The sequence below is a fragment of the Halichoerus grypus genome, chromosome 3 (genome assembly GCF_964656455.1).
Source record: "Halichoerus grypus chromosome 3, mHalGry1.hap1.1, whole genome shotgun sequence".
Lineage (NCBI taxonomy): Eukaryota > Metazoa > Chordata > Mammalia > Carnivora > Phocidae > Halichoerus > Halichoerus grypus.
This window is the reverse complement of record NC_135714.1, coordinates 9,738,856-9,760,647: the sequence shown is the minus strand read 5'-3', so window position 1 is coordinate 9,760,647 and position 21,792 is coordinate 9,738,856. Positions and strand designations below refer to the sequence as shown.

The 21,792-nt window shown below is 45.4% G+C and overlaps 1 protein-coding gene across 4 annotated transcripts in view; it reads left to right on the top strand.

Annotated features, from left to right (window-relative positions):
* Positions 1–12,617, top strand: part of BOD1L1 (biorientation of chromosomes in cell division 1 like 1) — a 53,608-nt gene extending 40,991 nt beyond the window's left edge. The window contains exons 19-28 of one of the 4 annotated variants that reach the window (XR_013446279.1): positions 330–403; positions 1,713–1,788; positions 1,982–2,016; positions 3,061–3,106; positions 5,197–5,246; positions 5,344–5,428; positions 5,842–5,995; positions 8,389–8,529; positions 8,632–11,138; positions 11,234–11,336. Coding sequence is in view for 3 of the 4 variants with exons in the window: in XM_078068392.1 (XP_077924518.1) it covers positions 330–403; positions 1,713–1,788; positions 1,982–2,016; positions 3,061–3,106; positions 5,197–5,246; positions 5,344–5,428; positions 5,842–5,995; positions 8,389–8,529; positions 11,234–11,351 (779 nt within the window). In the remaining variant the exon portion in view is untranslated. Of the gene's footprint in view, positions 1–329; positions 404–1,712; positions 1,789–1,981; positions 2,017–3,060; positions 3,107–5,196; positions 5,247–5,343; positions 5,429–5,841; positions 5,996–8,388; positions 8,530–8,631 lie in introns of all 4 variants that reach the window. The other 3 variants (XM_078068392.1, XM_078068393.1, XM_078068394.1) reach the window with 3 other exon arrangements.
* Positions 12,618–21,792: the final 9,175 nt, after the last annotated feature.

Below are 21,792 nucleotides of genomic sequence, written 5' to 3'. Positions count from 1 at the left end.
ACAGACTTAGATGAATTGTTTTGAGACGAGACTCATCTCTCACCAGGCTTCACGGCCTCAACCGTGGTTGACTCGTTTGCACTCCCTCGGGAATACACTTCATACTCACGGGGCTTGGGAATCATTTTGAATTTGGATCCTAACTCAACCCAGAGTGTGCTTCTTACCAGTTAGCCGACTCCTGCTTGTTACCTTGGGTGGTGTGGGCCTGCGATAGTGTGTGTGTGTGTGCGTGTGTGACTGGGGCTGTGCAGGCCACCCGGGCAGGGCTGCTGGCCACGCGGCTGACTGTGGTCCCGGTCCTGAACCGCGCTCTGCTGTCTCTGCAGACGAATACAGCAGTGCTGAAGCTGCCGGCGAAAAGACCGAGCAGAATGACGATGATAACATGAAATCTCAGGAGGTAGGGGATGTCTTTCATATCTTCCTGTTCAGATATCTAAGTACTGACGACAAATAAACTGCATTAAATGCTGTTCCCTAAAGTTTTTGTCAAATGCTTTAAAGGAGTTCATTTTTTTAGTGCGGTGGGACACCCTTTCATACTGTGCATTTCATCAGTGTCAGTTTGATTAATTTTCATTTCATCCAAACATTTGTATGAGACCTAGTTCTGTCAAGACTGCGTAGGATCAGCCCAGAGCTTTACCTCAGTGTTTAAGTCACGTCCTGTCCTGGCAGCGGGGCACGGCCAAGCCAGGCAAGTGTTTAGGTCAGAGAACCGGGGCTGCTGAGCCCTGGAGTCTCCACAGGATGAAACGGGAGCAGTACAGCGGGGGGTATGCGGAAGGCCTGTAGCTGGTGCCCATGGGACCCAGTGTGGTGAGGCCAGGTGGGGGATTCCTGGGAGGCTGCAGGAGCAGGCCAGCCCCAGCCTTGCCCCCTCCCTGCCTTGGGATTTGCAGGGAGCCCAGTGGGGGGCAGAATCCACCAGCCTGAGAGAGGCCCATAAATCAAGGGAAACAACCTATACACCGGCCACATCTAGATAACCATTACCAAGTTTGCCTGTCTGATACCTTTTTTTTAGATTTTATTTAAATTCAAGTTAGTTAACATTTAGTGTATTATTAGTTTCAGAGGTAGAATTTAGTGATTCATCAGTTGCATACAACACCCAGCACTCACTACATCAAGTGCGCTCCTTAGTGCCCACGCCCCAGTTACCCCATCCTCCCCCAACTCCCCTCCAGCAACCCTCAGTTTGTTCCCTAGAGTTAAGCTAAGCATCTCTTCTGGTTTGCCTCCTTCTCTGTTTTTATCTTATTTTTCCTTCCCTTCCCCTATGTCCATCAGTTTTGTTTCTTAAATTCCACCCGATACAACTTCTTAATAGTTCTTTTTGTTTTCTCACACTTATGTGTGAGAAGTTCAGTAGCCTCCTTTATTTTTCATAAAGGGTAACATTTGGTCACAAGTGACTAGGACTAAATCCAAATTTAAATGTACATGCATACCGATTGCAGAAGTCAAAGTGGACACGAAGCGCTCACTTCCGTTACCTCATCGTCTCTCATTCCTCACGACTGCGTGGATTCATAGTACAGTTCTCAGTGTTTGTCAGGTGATGGAATATGAAGCACAGAGAGAAATGAAGCCCAGGGTCATGTATTTTTTTAAGTGACAGAGTTGGGATCGGAGAGCTCTGAGGAGGGAACTCTAAATCTCATATTGAAAACTTTTATTGCTCTTTTTTTTCCTTTCCCCCTTAGGAAGATCAGCCAGTAATTATTAAAAGGAAAAGAGGAAGACCTCGTAAACACCCCTTAGAAACAACGTTAAAAACAAGTAGGTATTTGTTGTGTTTTCGGTTCACATGCAGGACATTTTCAGGGGCGCCTGGCTGGCTCAGTCGGTAGAGCGTGGCGCTCTTGGTCTCAGAGTCGTGAGTTCAAGCTCCATGGTGGGTATGGGGCCTGCTTTTAAAAAAAGACATTTTCAAACTGACTTTCTAAGTGAGATTTTATTTCTTATTTTTTAGAAGAAGACTGCAAAACGGATACTAGCATCGTCACTGTAAGTAATTGTGACAGATGAGGACTCTGGGGGTATTGGCCCTTGACCTGGATAGTGTATACTGCAGTATTCGTATTTCCCACTACTTTGTTTTTTTAAATATTTGAAAAGCATTAAAATAATCCCTTAAATAAAACACTGAATAACCATTTAAATAATATTTCAATTAATGTCTTTACATAAACATATTGTTCTTCAGTCTGATCCCATCCTCACATGTGAGTTTTCTTATATAAAAATTAGGGACTTACCTTCTTGTGGTCATCTTTGATTAAAATAGAGAAAATAATTGTTTTATACGGTTTTTAGATAATGGCTTCTTTATGGAAACCTCCAGTGTGTCTCACCTCTTACTACTGTCTGTGGAGTTCCTTTCATAACAAAATGCACACTCATTTCAAGGCAGGAAAATCCTCAGGGACACTTTATCTTTTTAAGCTTTCTTTATCTTTGACCCTGAAGTGTGTAGTCAACAAAATCATTGTATCAAGACTTCATTGCATGACAGCATTATTAGAAGGACAAATTTGTGTCCAGTGTCCTACCAAAAGCAAATGAGGTTCCAGCCTCAGCTCTGCCCCTCACTCCCAGAATTGTGACACTGGGCTGATCATGTAACCCTCTTGAGACTCCGATTTCCTTGAACGTGAAGTAGCACAGCAGTACCTACAGTACTCATCTCAATAGAATTATTACAAGACAGCAAAACCATAGCGCCACGGGCAAACGCGTTTGCCAGAACGTAAGACAGCGTGGGGGATATGCACAGTGGCTGGACCACGTCACCTCCCGTGGTCCTCTCCCAGCGTCACGGCAGGGTGGCTTGGGACGGGGCTCGTGGCAGCCCCAATTCTCTTGTCGAGAGACCATGTGTTCAGAAGCATGGCATCCGTATTCACATGGTATTCTTAATCAGTGGCAAAAGGTAGGTTCCAAATACTCTGCCTACGTAATAGAGGTTCTAAACCTGCCTTGCAGAACGAATGACTTTCTTTGTGATGATGACTAACTGCTGACTTCAGTTTTTTGTTGGTTTAAATTTAGGTAGAACAGTCTCCACCTGGCGGCAAACCAAAATTAACACAGACAGGTGTGTACCTAGAGCATTGCTCTGCGTGGGATCTAAGGAAGGGGCAAGGGCAGCTGGCTGTGGGGACGGTTTTAGAGTTTCATTGTTTCTCAATGAAGTTGGTTAAAACGGTTGTCCTTGTAGCCATGGGAGACTACAACTGTTGGCTTTTCTTGTGATCTGAGCCCTTCTTGGTTTTGGAAGCCTCCAGAGAGGAGGGTGAAGGCAACAAAGAGTAAAATAGGGATGACGCTGCTGTGTCCAAATCATAATTTACTGGATATGTTTAAGGGAGAAGTAGATCAGCCTGGAACTAGGCACTCTTACCAGGAAGACGGGAGTTTACTCAAGAGCCTATTCTCAGGAGAAGAATTTTGAAAGCAGCCTGTGTAGCTTCTAAAGCCAGAGTGCAAGAGATAAAACTGTTTCAGTTATTTTTGTCCTCATTCCAAGGAGAAAAATAATCCAAAATGTTGACAATGATTGGCTCTGGGTGGTGGGATAATAGGAACATTCCATGTTGTTACCATTCCCTGAATTTTCCAGAATTTTTACAATGTGTATATATTAATTTCATCGTTAAAATTTTTTTACATAAAAACAAGAAGACCAGGGCGCCTGTAGTTCAGTTGGTTAAGCATCCAACTCTTGATTTTGGCTCAGGTCACGATCCCAGGCTCATGAGATCAAGCCCCATGTCAGGCTCCAGGCTCATCAGGAAATCTGCTTGAGACTCTTTCTCCCTCTCCCTCTGCCGCTACCCTCTGCACACCTGCTCTTTCTCTCGCTCTCTCTCAAAATCTTTTTTTTTAAAAAAGGCAGCAAGGCCTTTTGGTGGGTTTTAAAGGGTTGGCATAGGCAAAAAAGATGAATGTGACAACTGTTTTGGATAAAATAAATAGCTGGTTAGATCAGGAAAGTGCATATTCTCATCAAGGTAAACAAATAATGTAATTTAGAAACCTTTCCACATAGTTAACTGTGTGTGATCTTGTGATCGTATTTCAGTTTTTCTTGTCTCTTCGAAAATTAAGGTTGATTTATTATTTTTTTTGCAAGGGGAGATTCTGCTTCTGTTTGGTTTTTAACCAGTTTTTATTCATAATTTTATAATATTTTTAATCCATACAACAAGAAACCTTTATAATTTGAATGCCCTGTAAGGACTCTAATTTGAGCTGTGTGATTAATGTTTTGGGGTTTGGCAGTGATTTTCCGAGTCTGGGTAATGATGACCCATTAAGACAGGCTTCTTCGCTGTCAGCCTTCTTGGTGTAATTCTTCTGTCTACATCAGTGTACTGAACTTGCAAAAAGGGTAATACATGGACCTCACCACCAGTGAGAAGTACCTTTGGGTTGTCGAGTGTCTAGGGAACATCCTCATAACTTTAACTTCAAACAGTGCATTAAAGTAAACTTCATTTTTTTCCCAAGATATGTTGTCAGGAAACTGTAACATCTACAGAAAGCAAATATATAAAGAATAGGCATACACCACCTAAAATAGGCTTAAATGTGTACTTTTCTAATTGCTCTGATGTAACTGTTTGTAGTCAAGAGAACTAGCTTTCGCACTGCTTATTAGTTCTGTGACTGAACAAATTGCTTAAATCAAGTTACTTAAGTCTCGTTTTTCCTAACTACCAAAGTGGGGTCATGACAGAACGGGAGCCACGTTGAGATCTCAGTGAGATCTATAATTTTGACCTGCGGGTCCTGGTGTGTTTTGAGGGCTCCCCAGATGTCCCTTTCCTCCTCCCTTTCTGGGTGCAGAGCATTTGATCTGAAAGGGACCATACAGGTGGTCAAACCCAGGTCTTTATCTTACAGATGAAAAACTGAGGCTTGAGGAATTTAAGTAATTTTCCCAGATTGCGTAGGTTATTTGTGACAAGTCTGAAGTGCAAAGTTGGAGGTCCTGACTTGCATTCAAATGTACTTTCTGCTAGGTATTTTGACACAAACTTTGCTTTCCTGATACAAAATAATGATAAATTGTAAAACAGTGCATTAGTCAGCACTGGTACATTCAGAGACGACAAGCCAGGCTGTTGAAAGTTAATTTTACACTAAGCTAGTGTTAATGCAGACATTTTCCTTTTCTTAAAGATGAGTCCAATAAAGAAACCACTACCCTACAAGAAAGAAGTATAAGCAACGTAAGTGTCCATTTTCTTATCAAGGTATGTCCTTTAGGAATCAACTTAGTATATGTTCAGTTAACCATCCTTTCAACTTTAATTTTATTGCTTCTAGGATGATGGTGAAGAAAAAACAGTAGCAAGTGTGCGGCGGAGAGGAAGAAAGCCGAAGCGTTCACTCACTCTGTCAGATGATGCTGGTATGTTTCTGACACATTCTTAATTGTGGGGTCTTACCATTTTAAAATCACCTTTTTAAGGGTTTTTCTCTGGATGAGGAAAAATCCAGTGGGGCACAGCCAGTATGAATATTACATAAATATGTGTGAAATGGCTCTAATCCCATGTCAGAAATGGTACATCCCAGATGCTTTTCTGAGTACATGTGAATTTTTCATGAATGCTGGCTGTGAACTGCCTAAGTAAACTATCCCAAATGTGTTTGAGATTAAGTTAAACAGTTGTGAATTGCAAGTGCTGAAACAAAAGGAAATGGAAAACCACTTCTTCTGCCTCCAAGTTCCTAATATCCTACATTCTGAACTCCATGACTCTCCTCTGGAAGTGTCTTGGGGAATTGTACAATCCAGGTGTTACTCTTCTATTTGAACAGAATCTTCAGAGCCAGAAAGAAAACGCCAGAAATCAGTTTCTGAAGCCACTGAGGACAAGAAAGACCAGGAGTCTGAGGAGGAAGAGGAAGAGGAGGAAGAGGAGGAGCCGTCGGGAGCCACTACAAGGTCCACCACCAGATCAGAGGCTCAGAGGTAACGGGGACAACAGAGAGCTTCCAAAGGCCTTCACCAGCTTCTCCGTCAGACAGCAGCTTTGGCATTCAGGGGATTCTCTTTTCCTTGACTCACTCAAGCCACGGTGTAAGCCGTTTCCTTTCATTTGTATCTTCAGAGAGAGCACATGCTCTTAGCCCTCGGACACTGCAGTTCTTCTTGGAGAAACCCGCCTTCCATCTTAAACCACTGTTGAGGATCCCAGCAAAGTCTGCCAGGTTCTAAATGCCTGTTTGGTGGAACCCATTCAGTTCCTGTGCAGATATTTATTAAGCCTCAGTAGGTGTCTCAGATGCTGTGCTGGGCCCATGGGGGAAAGCAGAGCCTGTGTCCAGCACAGTCCCAACGTGTAGCTCGCTCAGCCCAGTGCGAGAGGGAAGGCAGGCGTACCCATCACCGTCGTAGGGCTCGTGTAATTCCACGTGCTGTGGAATAGGTTGACCATGTAAGATTGCCCATATGCGACCATTTTTTATTAACATAACTTAATTTCATGTTTCCCAAAGTTTATTCTCCCAAACCCCAGTAGAGCCAGAAGCCCCTGGAGAAAAGCGTGCCATGGTCAGATGAGTTGTGGAAATGCCGGTCAGTTCCTCCTCCTTCGTAAGTCACAGCACAAATTAAAATATTAGGGGCTCGGCATAGTCCTAAAGGAAAAAAACCTATTTAACTTTGTCCGAACAAACATTATTTGCCAATTATTCCCCCACCCACACCCATTAATATCAATCAGTGTTTTTTCCCCACTGCACATTTTGAGACGAGTTGCATCCGTGTACAGTTTAACTTTACTAAAGCAAGAATATTTTCCACTTTCAGGGTGATTCACAGGCTGTTAATTTGGTATCATCTTCTATCATTTCATTAGCCAACATTAATCAAAAAGTTCAGGGACATTTACTTCAAGAGTATCACTTACTAGACCTGTCACCATAGTGTTACAGTAATAATGTCTTGTGTTTATATGAAGGCTTCTATTCAGCCGATTTCTATTCACTTCATACTTGTACATTATTAACCACTCATGCCACGGTTTGATTTCTCAAAAGAATCAGATTTTAGAGCCACAAGACTTTAAGAGCTCCCATGGCTGAAGGTAAGGTGGGGGTCTCATATTTGTTTTTTAGATGGAACAACTCAAATAAATAGAAGAGGCAGAATCAAGTTTCCTGCTGATGGGAGAGGGTGGGCGCGCTGGAGCACTCCACCCCAGCAGCACCGCCTCCTTAAACACTCAGCAGAGATCATCCAGGACAGTTCTGTAGGCCTTCTTGCTCTCTTGGAGTGTCTAAAAGTAGCGGTCAGCTTTGCCTTTTAAAATTCATTCTTTGAAAACAAGTCTTACTTGACTTATGATTCTGTAATCACTTAGACTGTCAGTGCTCTTCCTTAATGTGCCTTAAGAACTTTTGATTTACAAATGGATCCTTTTCTCTTAGTTTAGATTCCTTGGCATCAGTCGATTGGTTCCTGGGCTCTGGCATCTTCCTAATTGCAGATTCTTGAGGTTGGCTGGGGTCTTCGTGGGTTAGTCCTGCTGACCGATCCGTGCCTCACTGTCTACACCAGCATCTCCTCTGCACAGGTCTTTCTGCTTGCAGGCTCCACGGGCCGGGAAGCTGCCTCCTCGGCGTTCTCTTCCTCGTGTCCGGTAGAAGCTGGCCTCCCTGAGGTGTCTGCTCATGTTCTAGTTCTTCTCTTGGGGCTTCTGTGCAGCTTTTCCCAAAACATTGGAGGGCAACTTCCAGGTCTTCTCTTATTTTGATCCCCCTCCTCACCCGTTTGTACTGGAATTTATCTGCTCTCCTATGGAAGCACAGGTTCTGCAGAGCGTGGGCTGATGAACTCATAAGAGGGTTGCCCCACCTTATCCTGGGGGGACGTGCTTCTGTGGGCGCCCAGTCTCCGTTCCCTCAGCTGGACCCACACACCAGCTCAGCAAGTCCCTTCTCTTGCAGTTTCGCTGGCAAGCCTGCTCTTCCGTCCCCTGGTCCTTGTGCAGTTGTCTGCTTGGCCCAGTCGCAGGGCCTGACCAGCTGGCCTTGTACTGTCCTGGCCCCTTGTTCTACTCTGATGAGCACTTGAGGGATTGTTACCTTGTTGGCCAGGGTATTGTTTATTATCACAGAGTCATCTTCCTCTAAATCATGACAAAATACCCCGCAGAGTAAAAGCAAAGACACCATCATGTAGGCAATTAGTTGTGGGTGACATCAGACCCACTTTTTACCAACAGTCCAGAAAACCAACCATTTTTTGCTTTTCGTCCCCATTCTCTGACTCACCCTCGAGGAGCGTCGTCCTTCCTGCAGAGGCCCCGGGCCCGGCGTGTTCAGGGTACCGCTGCCCGGTGTTTCTGTCATCTGTTTCAGAAAGCATCATAGCAGGCCATCAGCATGTGCAGCATCCACGCTTGGCAGCCCAGAAACCATTTCTGCTAGAAATCGCCAAATGTTAGCAAAAGAGAAGTTACCTACCTGCGAAAAAGTTAGTAAATCTCCCCTATTAGGAAGGTAAGTCCCTGCTTACACTTGAAGTCATTTTTAATCCCCAGAGACTGTTTTTGTATGGTAATGTTTTCTTCCCAAGTTCCTTTAAGACTTTTCTCTTGCCAGGTAACTGTCTTTTGGGCATCATTGGTTTTCCAAATGGAAACCTACTCCAGCAGGTATTGCAGGGGCTGCAGAAGGAACCTCGGGCCTCGCTTCACGGCCTCCTCCAGACTTGCCTTTGAGCCTTGTGAGCCTTATGCACTGACTCCCGTCCACCGAGACCAAAGGCAAGGCGTGTTTCCTCCCGAGTGGGTGCAGGTCCGAGGACTGGGCTAAACCGGCACCGCGTGGCCAGTCGCATCACAGCCCAGAATGTTTCTGCTTTAGCCAGAGTGTTGGAGAGGCGACGGGGTAACAGTAAAACAGCCCCTTGGGCTCAGCCCCTGGCCGGCTCCCACGGTCCGCAGCCTCATTCACCTTACGAGCTTCCCACAGGCTGCGCCAGCCCTCCTTTTGGCTTGTGCTGGTCCTTGAGTGCCCTTGCCGTCGGCCGCCGGCAAGCCGGGCACTGCCAAGCTTCGCGCTCCCTCCTCAGGAGGCCCCCGCTGCTTCCGTCCCTCTGTCCTTCCCACGGCGCTTCCGGCCTGCTGTGCCCAGGATGGTGGTGTATGCCCTCTCTGAACTCCAAGCTTCTTCCCTGAGATGCGGGTCGTGTCTTACTTTCTGTACATTATAGCAGCAACAGATAAAAAGACTCTTCACAGTGTACAAAAACTGTTGTGACGTCTCTTACAACCGCTGATCTTCCTAGCGTACGGTAATGTAGGCACGTGTTCTCAGCCCCGTGTTCTAGAAAGGGAAGCGCACGAAAGTGCCAGGCATCTTTCATATGGATTCTTCCATTTTATCCTCATTAAGTGAAATGTTGTATTTATCCTTATTTTATAAGTGAGGGAAGGAATCTCAGGAAGGTCTGGTCCGTATTTCTCAAAATGGACTTGCAGACCAGTTGGGGAGACTCAGTGCTAAGGTTCTGGTTCTGTAGGTCTGGGTTGGGCCTGAGAGTCTGCACTTCTAACAGCGCCCAGGTGGTGCTGGTGCTGCTGGTCACAGACCACGCCACGTCGGGTGCGGGCAGGGGCCTGGCTGACCCCCCGAGCTCGCACGGCCCGGGAGAGGCACCCCGACTCCCCGCTGTTGTCCCTGCCACGTGGCGTCCAGCACAGCGCTGGCGCGCCAGCCGCTCGCCGGGTAGGTGCCGAGTGGGCGGCCGGCGGCTCTCCCTGCCACGGCCCGGACAGGAGAGCAGCAAACCCTGCTCGTCAGCCCTGCCCCACGCGTGCGTATCTGCGGACTCTGCGTCCCGTACGGCAGTACGTGACTCGGTTTGAGTGTATTTACTTGTGCCGTCAAAAGAACCATAAGCAAGACCTGCCTTTCTGTCCGTGCAGCCCCATTGGTCCATCTCCTGCAATTTGATTTTCCAGGCCTTTTCCTTCATGGATAGAACCATGGCCGCTTGCTGACATGTGCCTTTGTGCGAGGTGCTGGGGAGAGGAAAAGGAGTAAGACCCAGCAGCTGCCGTGGAGAAGCATCCTAGCCAGGGAGACATGTGTCCGTGACTTGCAAGATTTTTTGGCACCGGCCACACTGAGACTGTTGCAGTGTACTTGCAGAGCGCTCACGTTCTGCCCCTGTCCCTGCAACAAGGTGCTCACGAACCAGATTTGATAGACGTCACACCAGTGGTATTTTCTACTGTGGTCTATTTGCATGTTGTTTTAAAATAATGACTGTAGCCTACAGTTGGAAAAAACCAGCAGGTACATCACAGTGGTAAGCGCTCTGGTGACACACAGTGCCGCAGCTTGCTCTGTGATGAGGAAGGCTTTCCCGAAGGACTTGCTTTTGAACTGGGGCTTAAAGACAAGGACGTTTGCTAGGTGGGAGGTGTGGGGTGATTCTCTAAAAACTCACATGCCAAAGCATGAAAATGTGACAGAATGTCCTGTGCTTGGGAATGGCCGTACTTTGGCAGGACTTATAGCCCAGGGTGCTGCAGAGGTCAGGGCAAATTATAAAGGACTTTGTGAATCCTCAGGATGACTTTATCCTGAGAGCATCAGGTAGTCAAGAGGAATATACATGTGATAGACAAACAGGACAGTAACTTGATTCATTGGGATTTCCAGATAATTCTGGCAGATGGGAGAGCGGGGATAGGCTGGTGGCAGGGAGATTGGCCAGAAGGCTGCTCTGGAATTGCCATACCTTTTCTAACACTGCTGGCTCTTCTCCGTGACATTGTCCCGTAAGACATGATCGGGCACCGGCCAGCCGTGGTCCACGGTCCTGTGCTCCTGCTGTTCGCCTCAGCTTGGGACAGCGCGGGGAGGACTGGCTGCTGATTGTTTTGTAAATGAAAGAACCAGGACCCAGAGAAGAAGGTAGATTGACCCAGGTCCGCACCGGGAGTGTGACCGAGCTGGAACCGGAGCACAGGCCTCTGAGCTCCTCCTCTCTGCCGTTTGGGTGTGAGCCGGTCAGCAGATGACCAGTTAGCACTGTTCTTCTAGAGTCTCCTCTTCCCATATAAACGTGACCCGGGTTTTCTCCTCCTGGCTCTCAGGTGCTGCAAAAACCTTCCCTGTTTTAAAAAACTCCCCAATTACCGAAGCTGCTCCTTTCAGCTCTCACCACTGCCTTGACTTTTGTTCACTGCAGATCGAAGGCCCAGCTGTCCCCTTCTAGCAAGCGCAAGAGGGAAGCCAGCCCCCCCGGAGCCCGAACCAGAGGCCAGCAGAGGGTGGAAGAAGCCCCTTCGAAGAAGGCCAAGCGGTAATCCTGGCCTCCACTGCCCCTGGCTTGTCGGGGACACAGCCGAGAGAAGAGAATCAAGCCTCGGGGCCATAAGCTTTTTTTTTTTTTTTTAACCAGGGAAAGGACATGCATGTGCTCTTAAGTTCCTAGGTGCAAGCTTTTTCTTGTTCTGTTTTAAACAGCTTTATAAACTATTGTTCATAGAAGATATTATGTACATTTATTTCAGATAAAGGAAAATAAGTTTACTTTGTATCTGAACTCAAAACAAAGTAGTTGTATATTTTAACATTTGAAATTGGGATTTCCCGATGTGACACATCACTAATGCAAACCCTTCCAGCCCATCAGACACCAGGCTGCCTACTGGTAATCTGTGTACAGTATATAAACATGTAAAAATAGGTTGTATTTTACTCTATGTATGATGCTAATCAATGAACACTTTATTTATTTTACAGAGAAAACTTATCTGTGAACTTTACTATATATCTGTTTATTTTATTTTATTATTTTTTTTTTATAAAAAAGGGGTTTTAAATGCTATGCAGTCATTAGTAGAAATGTTTTAGGCTGCTGCCTGCCTTGTAACTCTCTGAATATGATCTGGCAGGAAATACAGAATCTTCTCGCATGTATCCAAGTGAAGTAGTTTAGCTCAAGAAAGGGTCTGCATTGCTTCTCTGTTCACATTTGTGACTGTTTTTAAGAATGTAACTTGTTTTTAGATATGCTCGCATCTGTGACTTTACTTCCAGCCCCACTGGCGTGAGAGGTTCTGGTTCAGGTAAAGTTACATGCTGTCACCTGCAGTAAACATGCCTCTGTCACTGTTCGTTCCTCCCTCTGCTCTTCCGAGGCTTCTGCCTGTTCTCCTTCCATACTGTCCTTTTCAGTGAAGGGAAGCGCATCGAGATTAGGTCACTCCTGTCTTATCAAGCTTCAGGATTTTATGTTGTTTTATACGCAGTTATTTTCGGACAGAAACTGGCTTTATTGCCAGATTCTTTTTTAAACATGTTTTAACTTCCATATGAACAAACTGTCCAACTTAAGTTTTTCATAAAATTAAATTTTTCTTAAGATCAAATTTGTCTCTAGCAATGATGTGATGAGTTGCCAAATAATTGAGATTATTTTAAAATGTTTTGTTCATATTGTTTTATAATTAAAATTTACATCCAGTGTGTGTGTATTTTTTTTGACTCTTAATGTAAGGTGGATATTTCTGTCATTTTACATGGTTTCTTACAAGATTTTATATATAAATTATAAAATGTTTCCAAAACTTGAGTGGTAAGAATTTTTTTTCTGTATTTTAAATTTTCTCCCTGTGGAGACCATTTCTTCTCTCCAGATACTTGGTCTTAGGTATGTTGTTCCATTTTCACGTTCAAATACGAGTCCGTGATGGCCTCTTGGTAGAATTGAATGTTGGATCTGGAAGGGACCTTGGAGACAAGGAACAAGATGAATTTAACCAAAGCCCAAAAAGCTAAAGTGATTTTTCTTAGTTAGTCAAGAGAAGCCAGGGTAGTTTCCCAGGCTCCAAAGTCCTTGACCAACAATCTGCCCTGTGAGTTTGAGGTTGGTTCACCAGAAGTGCACACCCGAAGATGCATTCCCAGCGTGAGAGCAGCGTGTTCAGTTTAGCCACGCCTGCTCTGGGCCTGACCTCACAGGGACTAAGCAGCTGGGTTGGGAGGACATGCTGCCTCCTAATAAGGTCGGAACTAAATATTTTGGCCCTGGCATACGGAACTTCCTGGCGTTAACTAGACCATTTGGCTTCCAGTTGTTCTGAAACCCAGGTAGGAAGGAGATGCCGTCCTAGGGGCCCGGGCACTGCTGCCGTCCTCGGGCGTCCTGATAACGTGGTCCTGTGGTATGCAGTAGGAGGGTTGGCAGTGCTGCACCTTGTGCAGTGCACAGAACGGCCCTGGCCTCCCCACAAACGTGTGTGCCAGGTGCCCGCAGCCTCCCCTGCAGACGCCCAGGAACACCAGGCCATCGCCATCCTCGCCGCTGCCTGCTCTCGGCTCACTGCTGCTCCACGAACAACCCGGACAGCAGCACGTCTGCTCTCCCCTCTCGGACCTGAGACGGGGCTGGGACAAGCCAGCAAGAGGGCCCCTGATGGAAAGTGATGGGGCTAAGTCCTCTTCAGCGGGAGCGGTAGCCCACAGCCACGGTCCCCTCCCTCCTAAAGGCCTCTCGGCATTACAACCCTCGGCCACCACCACCACCTAGACTGTTCAAAGGCTAGCACCTGCTAACGATGGCTTGTCCTAAGCACCCCAATTAGAAACGGCCATCCCGTGGCGTTCCTCTTCCTGACAGGATCTCACACTCAGAGTGGTCGGTGGCAAAGTCGGGACTGAAGGCTTCTAACCCCCGGGTCAGGGTTCTTTGTGCGAGGCCCCGTGGGAGGGGCGCTGACGCACCTCGGCAGCAGGCCCACCAACCTGAGGACCGTCCTCTAGTGGAGGTTTACCCGAAACAGCCTTGCAACATAAACCTAACCGATTTGAGATTGGGGGGTTGATTCGAATTCAGAAATGCTGAAAAGGATTGCTTTCTGTATTTTATTTTCATGTCTCTTATTGATCCTACGTGCAAGAGCACTTTACATTTTCCCGAATGACTGCTTAGCTATCATCGTATGATTAAATCAAGAACAAGGTGGTTTTCATTATCCGCGGACAGACGCTTCTCTCCGGGGAAGGAAATGGTTTTAGAGCCGCATCTCCCCGCCGGCGAGCTCCTGCGCCATGCCCAACACCAGGGATGCAAGGCTCGCGGGGTGACGACCCCACGGAGCAGACAGCTCTGCTGCACTGGGGTTTGTGTCCAGTCACGGGACGCGGCAGGGGAAGAAAATGTCCTTCCTAAGGGAAGCCAGATGAAGGACTAACTCCTGACAGACAAGAGGAAGAGTGGGGTTTTTGGTTCGGTTTGGTTTGGTTTTAAAGTATAAAATAGAGGGGGTTTTTTGTTTTGTTTTTTGTTTTTTAAGATTTTATTTATTTATTTGACAGAGAGAGACATGGTGAGAGAGGGAACACAAGCAGGGGGAGTGGGAGAGGGAGAAGCAGGCTTCCCGCCGAGCAGGGAGGACCCTGGGACCATGGGACCCTGGGACCATGACCTGAGCCAAAGGCAGACGCTTAACGACTGAGCCACCCAGGCGCCCCTAAAATAGAGCTTTAAGAAAAGTTAGAACCTAGAGAAGAGAACATTTTGAAAGCTGAGCATCGGGGAGAACTGGAGGTGATGACAGGTGCCATTTCTACTACCAAGTCAACCTTCCAGAAACTTCCTGGAGAAGATCCATACAGATAATCACAATATAGCTCTACATCACACAGAACGCTAGTCCCAAGAGCTACTCCTCACACTGCAGCCCTTCTGAGAAATTCATGGGGCACATTACTAGTACACACAAATTTCCAAGAAATCGGGTTAACTTTTTCCATTGTTATGAAACCTAAAACCCCTGTTTCCTCACCCCAACACACATTCGTGCACACGCAAACTTAATTCAACATCCATGGACATTGATGATACACAAAACTTTGAAAACTATTCACTCAGTTGTGAACAGCCCTGTGAAGGCTGTGAAGGAGCATCAGACCCCCTACTTTACAGTTGGGAGAGGTGAAGCTCAGAGGTTACAGAACTCACTTTTAAGAACACACGCATGACACGTTGCTAGGACTGGAACCGGGATGCTGTGAGTCTCGTCAGAGCTTTGTCCACGGAGCGGCCCCCCCAGTGCCTGCCGCGGCAGGACCCGGGTGACCTGTGGGCGCACGTCGGCTAGTTTCGTCACATTCTCTTAGTTGTATGCTTGACTTTTTTTTTAACAAATGATATAAAATCTGAATGTTGCTAAATAATAGTATTTTTGCTCTCAAAGTAATGTCTTTGTTGTAGAAAAATTTAAAAAAAAAACAGTAGGCAAAGATGACAAAAAATCACTTATAAACCCACAAGTCAGATATACTATTTCTTTGATACCCAATTCCTCCAGACTTTTCTATTTATATATGTGCAAAACTCATATACTATATTTCATCTCATCTAAGATGCTGTTGACTATAAAATGTATCATTACTTTATATACTGCTAAGAAAAAAAAAAAACCTAAAAGTATGACACAAAAATTAATCGCCTGGGTGGCTCAGTCGTTAAGCGTCTGCCTTCGGCTCAGGTCATGATCCCAGCGTCCTGGGATCGAGCCCCACATCGGGCTCCCTGCTCGGCGGGAAGCCTGCTTCTCCCTCTCCCTCTCCCCCTGCTTGTGTTCCTGCTCTCGCTATCTCTCACTCTGTCAAATAAGTAAATAAAATCTTAAAAAAAAAAAAAAAAATTAATCACAGTCTCACCAGATATGTGAATCCCTCATGGCCACTTGTGTTGCTTTGAAATGTCTTTCCTCTTCTCCAGGGGATTTGATGATTCCTCTCGCCGTTAGCTGTGTGCCTGGGAATGCACCTGGGTAATTCCTTTGCACAAATGCAACAGCCTCACCTACCCTGGAATGTCTTCCTTTCTTAGGTCTCAGAAGACACTAGGTTGTTCCTTTGCAAGAAAAGGTGAGATCCCAGGTATTTCTCCAACACTATTTACCTCCCTGACATAAAATGTATTTCTTAGCCACCAGGTTCCTGTGACTTTCTGAGTCCACAGTACTTCTGGTTTGATGTCAAATCATAATGAAATCTTTTTAAAGACATTTTAAGTGGTGTTTAAAATCAAAGCTCATAGAATCAATGATGCACATAATTAAGTGACAGCAATATCAATAGTTAGAAACAAGAACACACGTGACAACAACAACTATAGCCTAAGTGCTGCTTGTTCAGTAGCAATTTTAAGATACTTTCTAATTTCACAGGTGTTAAACTGTGGGAGGAAAAAGTGTGCCTTCAAATCAATGAAATACGTAGATACATTTTTTACAAAAATGAGATTTTATGTATCTACTTTTTTATGCCCTTTTAAAAATATTATACAACTTTATGGAATATTTCTTATAATCAAAAGGATAGAGAGCTTTTACATATATATATAAAATATATGTACATACATATGATATATATGCAAGTAGGTAATAAGAATATTATATGTCTAATATATATGACATGTAAGTATGGATATATCATGTGTATATGCACGTGATATAAGATTATATATAATGTATATATGTACATACATATAATGTACTTATATATGTACAACACATGATATAAACAACTGGTTTTTAAAAATCCCATTTACCCACCCTTCAGCCCGAGACAGAGAATAATAGCAATACCTTGGATGCTTCCGCACGTCCCCAAGGTTACCAACATTCTAAATACTTCATTTTACTACATATGTATACAACCCTACACATTTTAAGTTGTGAATGTTTTTACACTTTACATAAATCATATTTTAAGGATCATTTGAGACATGCTTTTTTCTTTTACACTGTGTTTTGAAATTCATCTCCAGTGATGGAGTAGTTAGTTCACTTTCATTGCTGTGTAGTATTCCACTGAAAGCCGGTATCACAATATAGTAAAGCCATTTAATTGCCTGGTCCTAGTCTTTGTGCTATTCCCAGGGTTAAACAATGGTGCTATGAGTATTCTATGAATATGTTGTAGGCAGACCTTCCCAAAGTTATTAATATCATTGTACATACAGAAAATTATATTTGTAGGCGCACAGAAGTAAGCAGAAGGACCAGGCTGGTTGCTGCCTGAGGAGACCATCAGCCTGTGAACCAGAGGACCAGGTCAGCCAGCCACTCTGACGACTAGAAAATCAATATGTCCCCATTTTCCACACCAAGACACACCCAGCTTTCTGCTCCAGGGGTAAAACTACTAATGTCTAGAGTAGGAATGTTTTCAGCTTTGCAAGGAAACGTCAAAGTGTCCCCCAAATGTTTTTACCACCGTGTACTCCTACCAGCTGGATACTTCTCTTGCTTGACGCTTTGTAAGTTTAGGACTTCTCGATTTTTGGCTATTTGGGATTTTTTTTTTTTTTAAGATTTTATTTATGTATTTGACGGAGAGAGACATAGCGAGAGAGGGAACACAAGCAGGGGGAGTGGGAGAGGGAGAAGTAGGCTCCCCGCTGAGCAGAGAGCCCGATGCGGGGCTCGATCCCAGGACCCTGGGATCATGACCTGAGCTGAAGGCAGATGCTTAACGACCGAGCCACCCAGGCGCCCCTGCCTATTTGGGATTTTTATTTGCATGGGTTTCAAGAAAGGTTGAGTATCTTTTCATGTATTTATTTTCCATCTTATATCCTCCTCTGTGAAATGCCTGTTCCTGACTTGTGTTCATTTTCCCATTTGGTTCTTTGTGTTTTTCTTATTGATTTGTGAGAGTTCTTTATATATTTTTATATAAAGATATAATTATGGGGCGCCTGGGTGGTGCAGTCGGTTAAATATCTGACTCTTGGTTTTGGCTGGGGTCCGATCTCAGCGTTGTGGGATCGAGCCCTATGTCAGGCTCAGCGCCCAGCCTGCTTGGGTTTCTCTCTCCCTCTCCCTCTGCCCCTCTCCCCCCTCAAATATAGATATATTTATATATGTATATAAGTATATATCTCTGGTATTCAGGGCAATATCCTTTGTGTATATGTGTCACAAATACCACCCCCTCAAACACGCACACACCACACACACACATATACATGCACACACCACACACGTGCACACAATACATATATTGCGTGGTTTATCTTTCACTTTCTTTGTGGTACTTTTGGTGAACGGTTTTTAATTTTAATGTAATTGAATATAAATTTCATTTTGTAGTTAGCTCTTGTTGTGTCTTAAGATCGAGATCAAATAGATATTCTACAAGTTTTGATGTTTTGCCTCTCTCCTTTAGGGTATGGAGAGGAAAGCGAGGGCTGTATTCACATGACATCTGGGCCAGCCAAGTCTGCGAAGAAATCTAGCCAAGTTCTCCCAGCCGAAACCCAGAAGGCATCTTGCTGAAGCCAGCTCTCCACCTACCGTCTCTTGGGTCATGCTTCTCCAGTGCCGACTGGCCAGCCCCTCATCCTGGGGTCCTCTAACCACTGCCGCGGGGATGCCCTTCACTCATCTCTTGGATCCCCTAGGGCCTGTATCGAACATCTTCATCTGTTGTTTACTCCCCTATGTTGACAAAGCACAGGTAGCGTTCTGAGAAATGGCCCCTGTAATGACATGAAGGACCAACTGTCAAATCAGACTCATCTAGGTCGGAGCTTTTACCCAGCATCAAGTGTTACTGATAAGGTCAAGAACACACGTAGTTGCTGGGCACAAAGACAGCATGGAGGTCTGGGCCAGATCCTACTTCCTCAGCCCTTTCTCATCAGGACACGCATGTGCCCTGATGAGCGCAGGTCTCTGAAAACCACCTGCAGCTCCATTCCTTACACAGAAGGAAGATGTTTCAGTCATGGAACAGCCCTCTTCAGATGGTTACATAGCTTGTGTGACATTTTCCAGGGAGCTATGCCCATAAATCATAGATTCAAGCCGGGATTGTTTGTTGTGTTGTTGCTATAAGCAGTCCTGGAGGGACCAGGTACATACTGCCAAAAACATCCCATAAGTATCAAGTCTCCCACGAGCAAGCACCATCACTTCTCTATCTGGGGCCCCTCGTTAGCGGGTTTACAAGAATTTCTAGCTCCAGGTCACCTTATTTCTTTTTCAGGGCATCTCGCAGTGTTGGATGAAAGGCCTGACGTTATTCATATTCTTCCTATTACATTATAGCAAACCATTTGAGACCTGTTTCATCATGGTCCAGTCAGCTATGAGAAACCACACCAGTTATTGCAATGAATAAGTCAATCTAGGGAACTGGCTTTGATTATCAAACACGAGGGTGACACAGACAGAATGCCGAGTAACTTCAGAAAGTAACCATCACCACGGCATGGCTTAGGGGACGCAAAGGCAAGGTTGAGTCTGGCAGGAGATAGAAGGAGAAGAGCTCGGGGGCTCAGATTCGGAGGAGTGCTGCCCACGGGGCACTGATCCCTCCGACACAAGGACAAGGAGACCCGTCCCAGGGAAGTGGGCGAACTGGAAACTGAAGCCAAGTGTGACCCATCAGCTGCCACCCCTGGGGTGAAGAAATGCTGCAGGGGTGACACTAACAAAAGAGTGAGCCAACAAGAAGCAGCAAACCCTTCCCCAGCTTCAGCCTTTGTCTCTTTTTAGTGCCTCCAATGACAGACCATGGAGAGCCAGCGGCCGGGGAGGAGCCCAGGCTGCAGAGAGTGGTCCTGGCACCACCAAGCAGACTCGAGATGCATGGCTCAGGAGCTAAGAAATCATAGCTTAAGCATTATCAGCAATAGCCAGGGGCGCCTGGGTGGCTCGGTCATTAAGTGTCTGCCTTCAACTCAGGTCATGATCTCAGGGTCCTGGGATCGAGCCCTGCATCAGGCTCCCTGCTCAGAGGGGAGCCTGCTTCTCTCTCTCTCCCTCTGCCCCTCACCCCACCTCGTGCTCTCTCTCTCTCTTTCTCTTTCTCCCTCAAACTTATAAATAAAATCTTTAAAAAAAAAAAAAACCAATACCCAAACTATGGAGAGAGCCCACATGTCTGTCGACAGATGAATGGATAAAGATGTGGTGTATATATACACAATGGAATATTACTCAGCCATCAAAAAGAATGAAATCTTGCCATTTGCAATGACGTGGATGGACCTAGAGAGTATCATGCTAAGGGAAATAAGTCAGTCAAAGAAAGACAAATACCATATGATCTCACTCATATGTGGAATTTGAGAAAGAAAGCAGATGAACATATGGGGGGCAAGAAGGAGAGAAGGAAGCAAACCATAAGAGATTCTTAACGATAAAGAACAAACTGTTGGGTCGATGGAGGGAGAAGGGTGGGGGATGGGCTAGATGGGGGATGGGCACTAAGGGGGGCACTTGATATGATGAGCACTGGGTGTTGCATATAAGTGATGAATCACTGAATTCTCCTCCAGAAACCAATATTGCACTGTATATTAACTAAATAAAATTTGAATAAATAAATAAATATTAAAAAAAACACACACGATAGCTTAATAATCGGCACATGCCACAGTTCTGACTACTCACCCCCCACACCCTGCTATACGTACTGAAATTTCCGTACAGGAACAACGGGTGGCTTGTGCATTGCCCTCATTCTCCAACAAGCTCAGCAATGCACTTAAGCCTGCAGTCCAAGCGTGTAATTCATCTAGCATCTGGTGTTTTGTTGCAGTAGGTAGGGCCTTGGTAAATTCCTACCATGGCATGCTTTCTAAAGTGGTGACTCCAAATACATGCTTCAAATCCTCCGCAGAAATCGTTTGTGTCCTCATTCACTCAGTTTATATCTCCTGAAGGATCAGCCTCTCTGCTAGCTTTTAATAAATGTGTTCTCTATGACCACTAGCGGAATCCATGCAATGCCTTTTTTAAAATGTCATCTTTTCAAAATGAGTGTATCATCAAAACGCAGAGTTGTTTTTATTTGCCGAGACCAATCTGTCAGTCTTCATCAAGTCTTACTTCAAACAGTCAACATTTTTTTTCAACTGAAAGGAAGTACTCAACAAGAGCTTGCCTTTTCCTATTTTTGGCTCATGTGTCTCTGTTTACCCTCAAACACTGTTGTCCATTTCATCACTGTCAGTTTGAAGTCCTCTGGTCCTTTCCCCAGTAAACACTATTGGAGTTTAAAAGGATATACTTGGGTGGGGGGGGGCACCTGGGTGGCTCAGTCCGTTAAGCGTCCAACTCTTGATTCAGCTCAGGTCATGATCTCAGGGTCGCGGGATTGAGCCCTACTGCAGGCTCCGAGCTCAGCGGGGAGTCTGCTTAAGATTCTCTCTCTCCCTCTGCACCTCCCCCTGCTCGCATTCCCTCTCCCTCTCTCTCTCAAATAAATCCTTTAAAAAATTAAAATTAAAGGATATAGTTGGTCATTTCGGGTTCTTAAAATTAAAAAAGTAAGTCTAACCTTTAAGTGAAATCCATGTCTCAATAAATGTGTCCACCCTCCCTCTCCCGGAATCCTACTTCTTTGAATCTGGACGGATTGTAGAGCCATAGTTTGGACCGAAGGTGCCTTTGCTTTTCTCTCGTGTACTTCACCAAGAATTCTTTCTGAACCTACAAGAAGCACTTGTCTCCATCCCAGTTCACCTGCATTTGTGCAGGGATTTCTCCCAAAGCCGCCTCGAGCTTCTTCCTCTGACAGTTCCCAGGACAGCTCGGTCCCATCTGTTCATCTGACTTTCCATTAAGTCCACGTGCTACCACAATATCCTGTGTTCCCCTTCCTGTTTCTAGCCACACTTACTCAGACAGAATGACAGTTTGCTGTAATTCCTTGACATAAATCTCCCCGGTGAGCTTTCTCCCCCACCCTACACCCCTTTCTCTGAAAGCACAG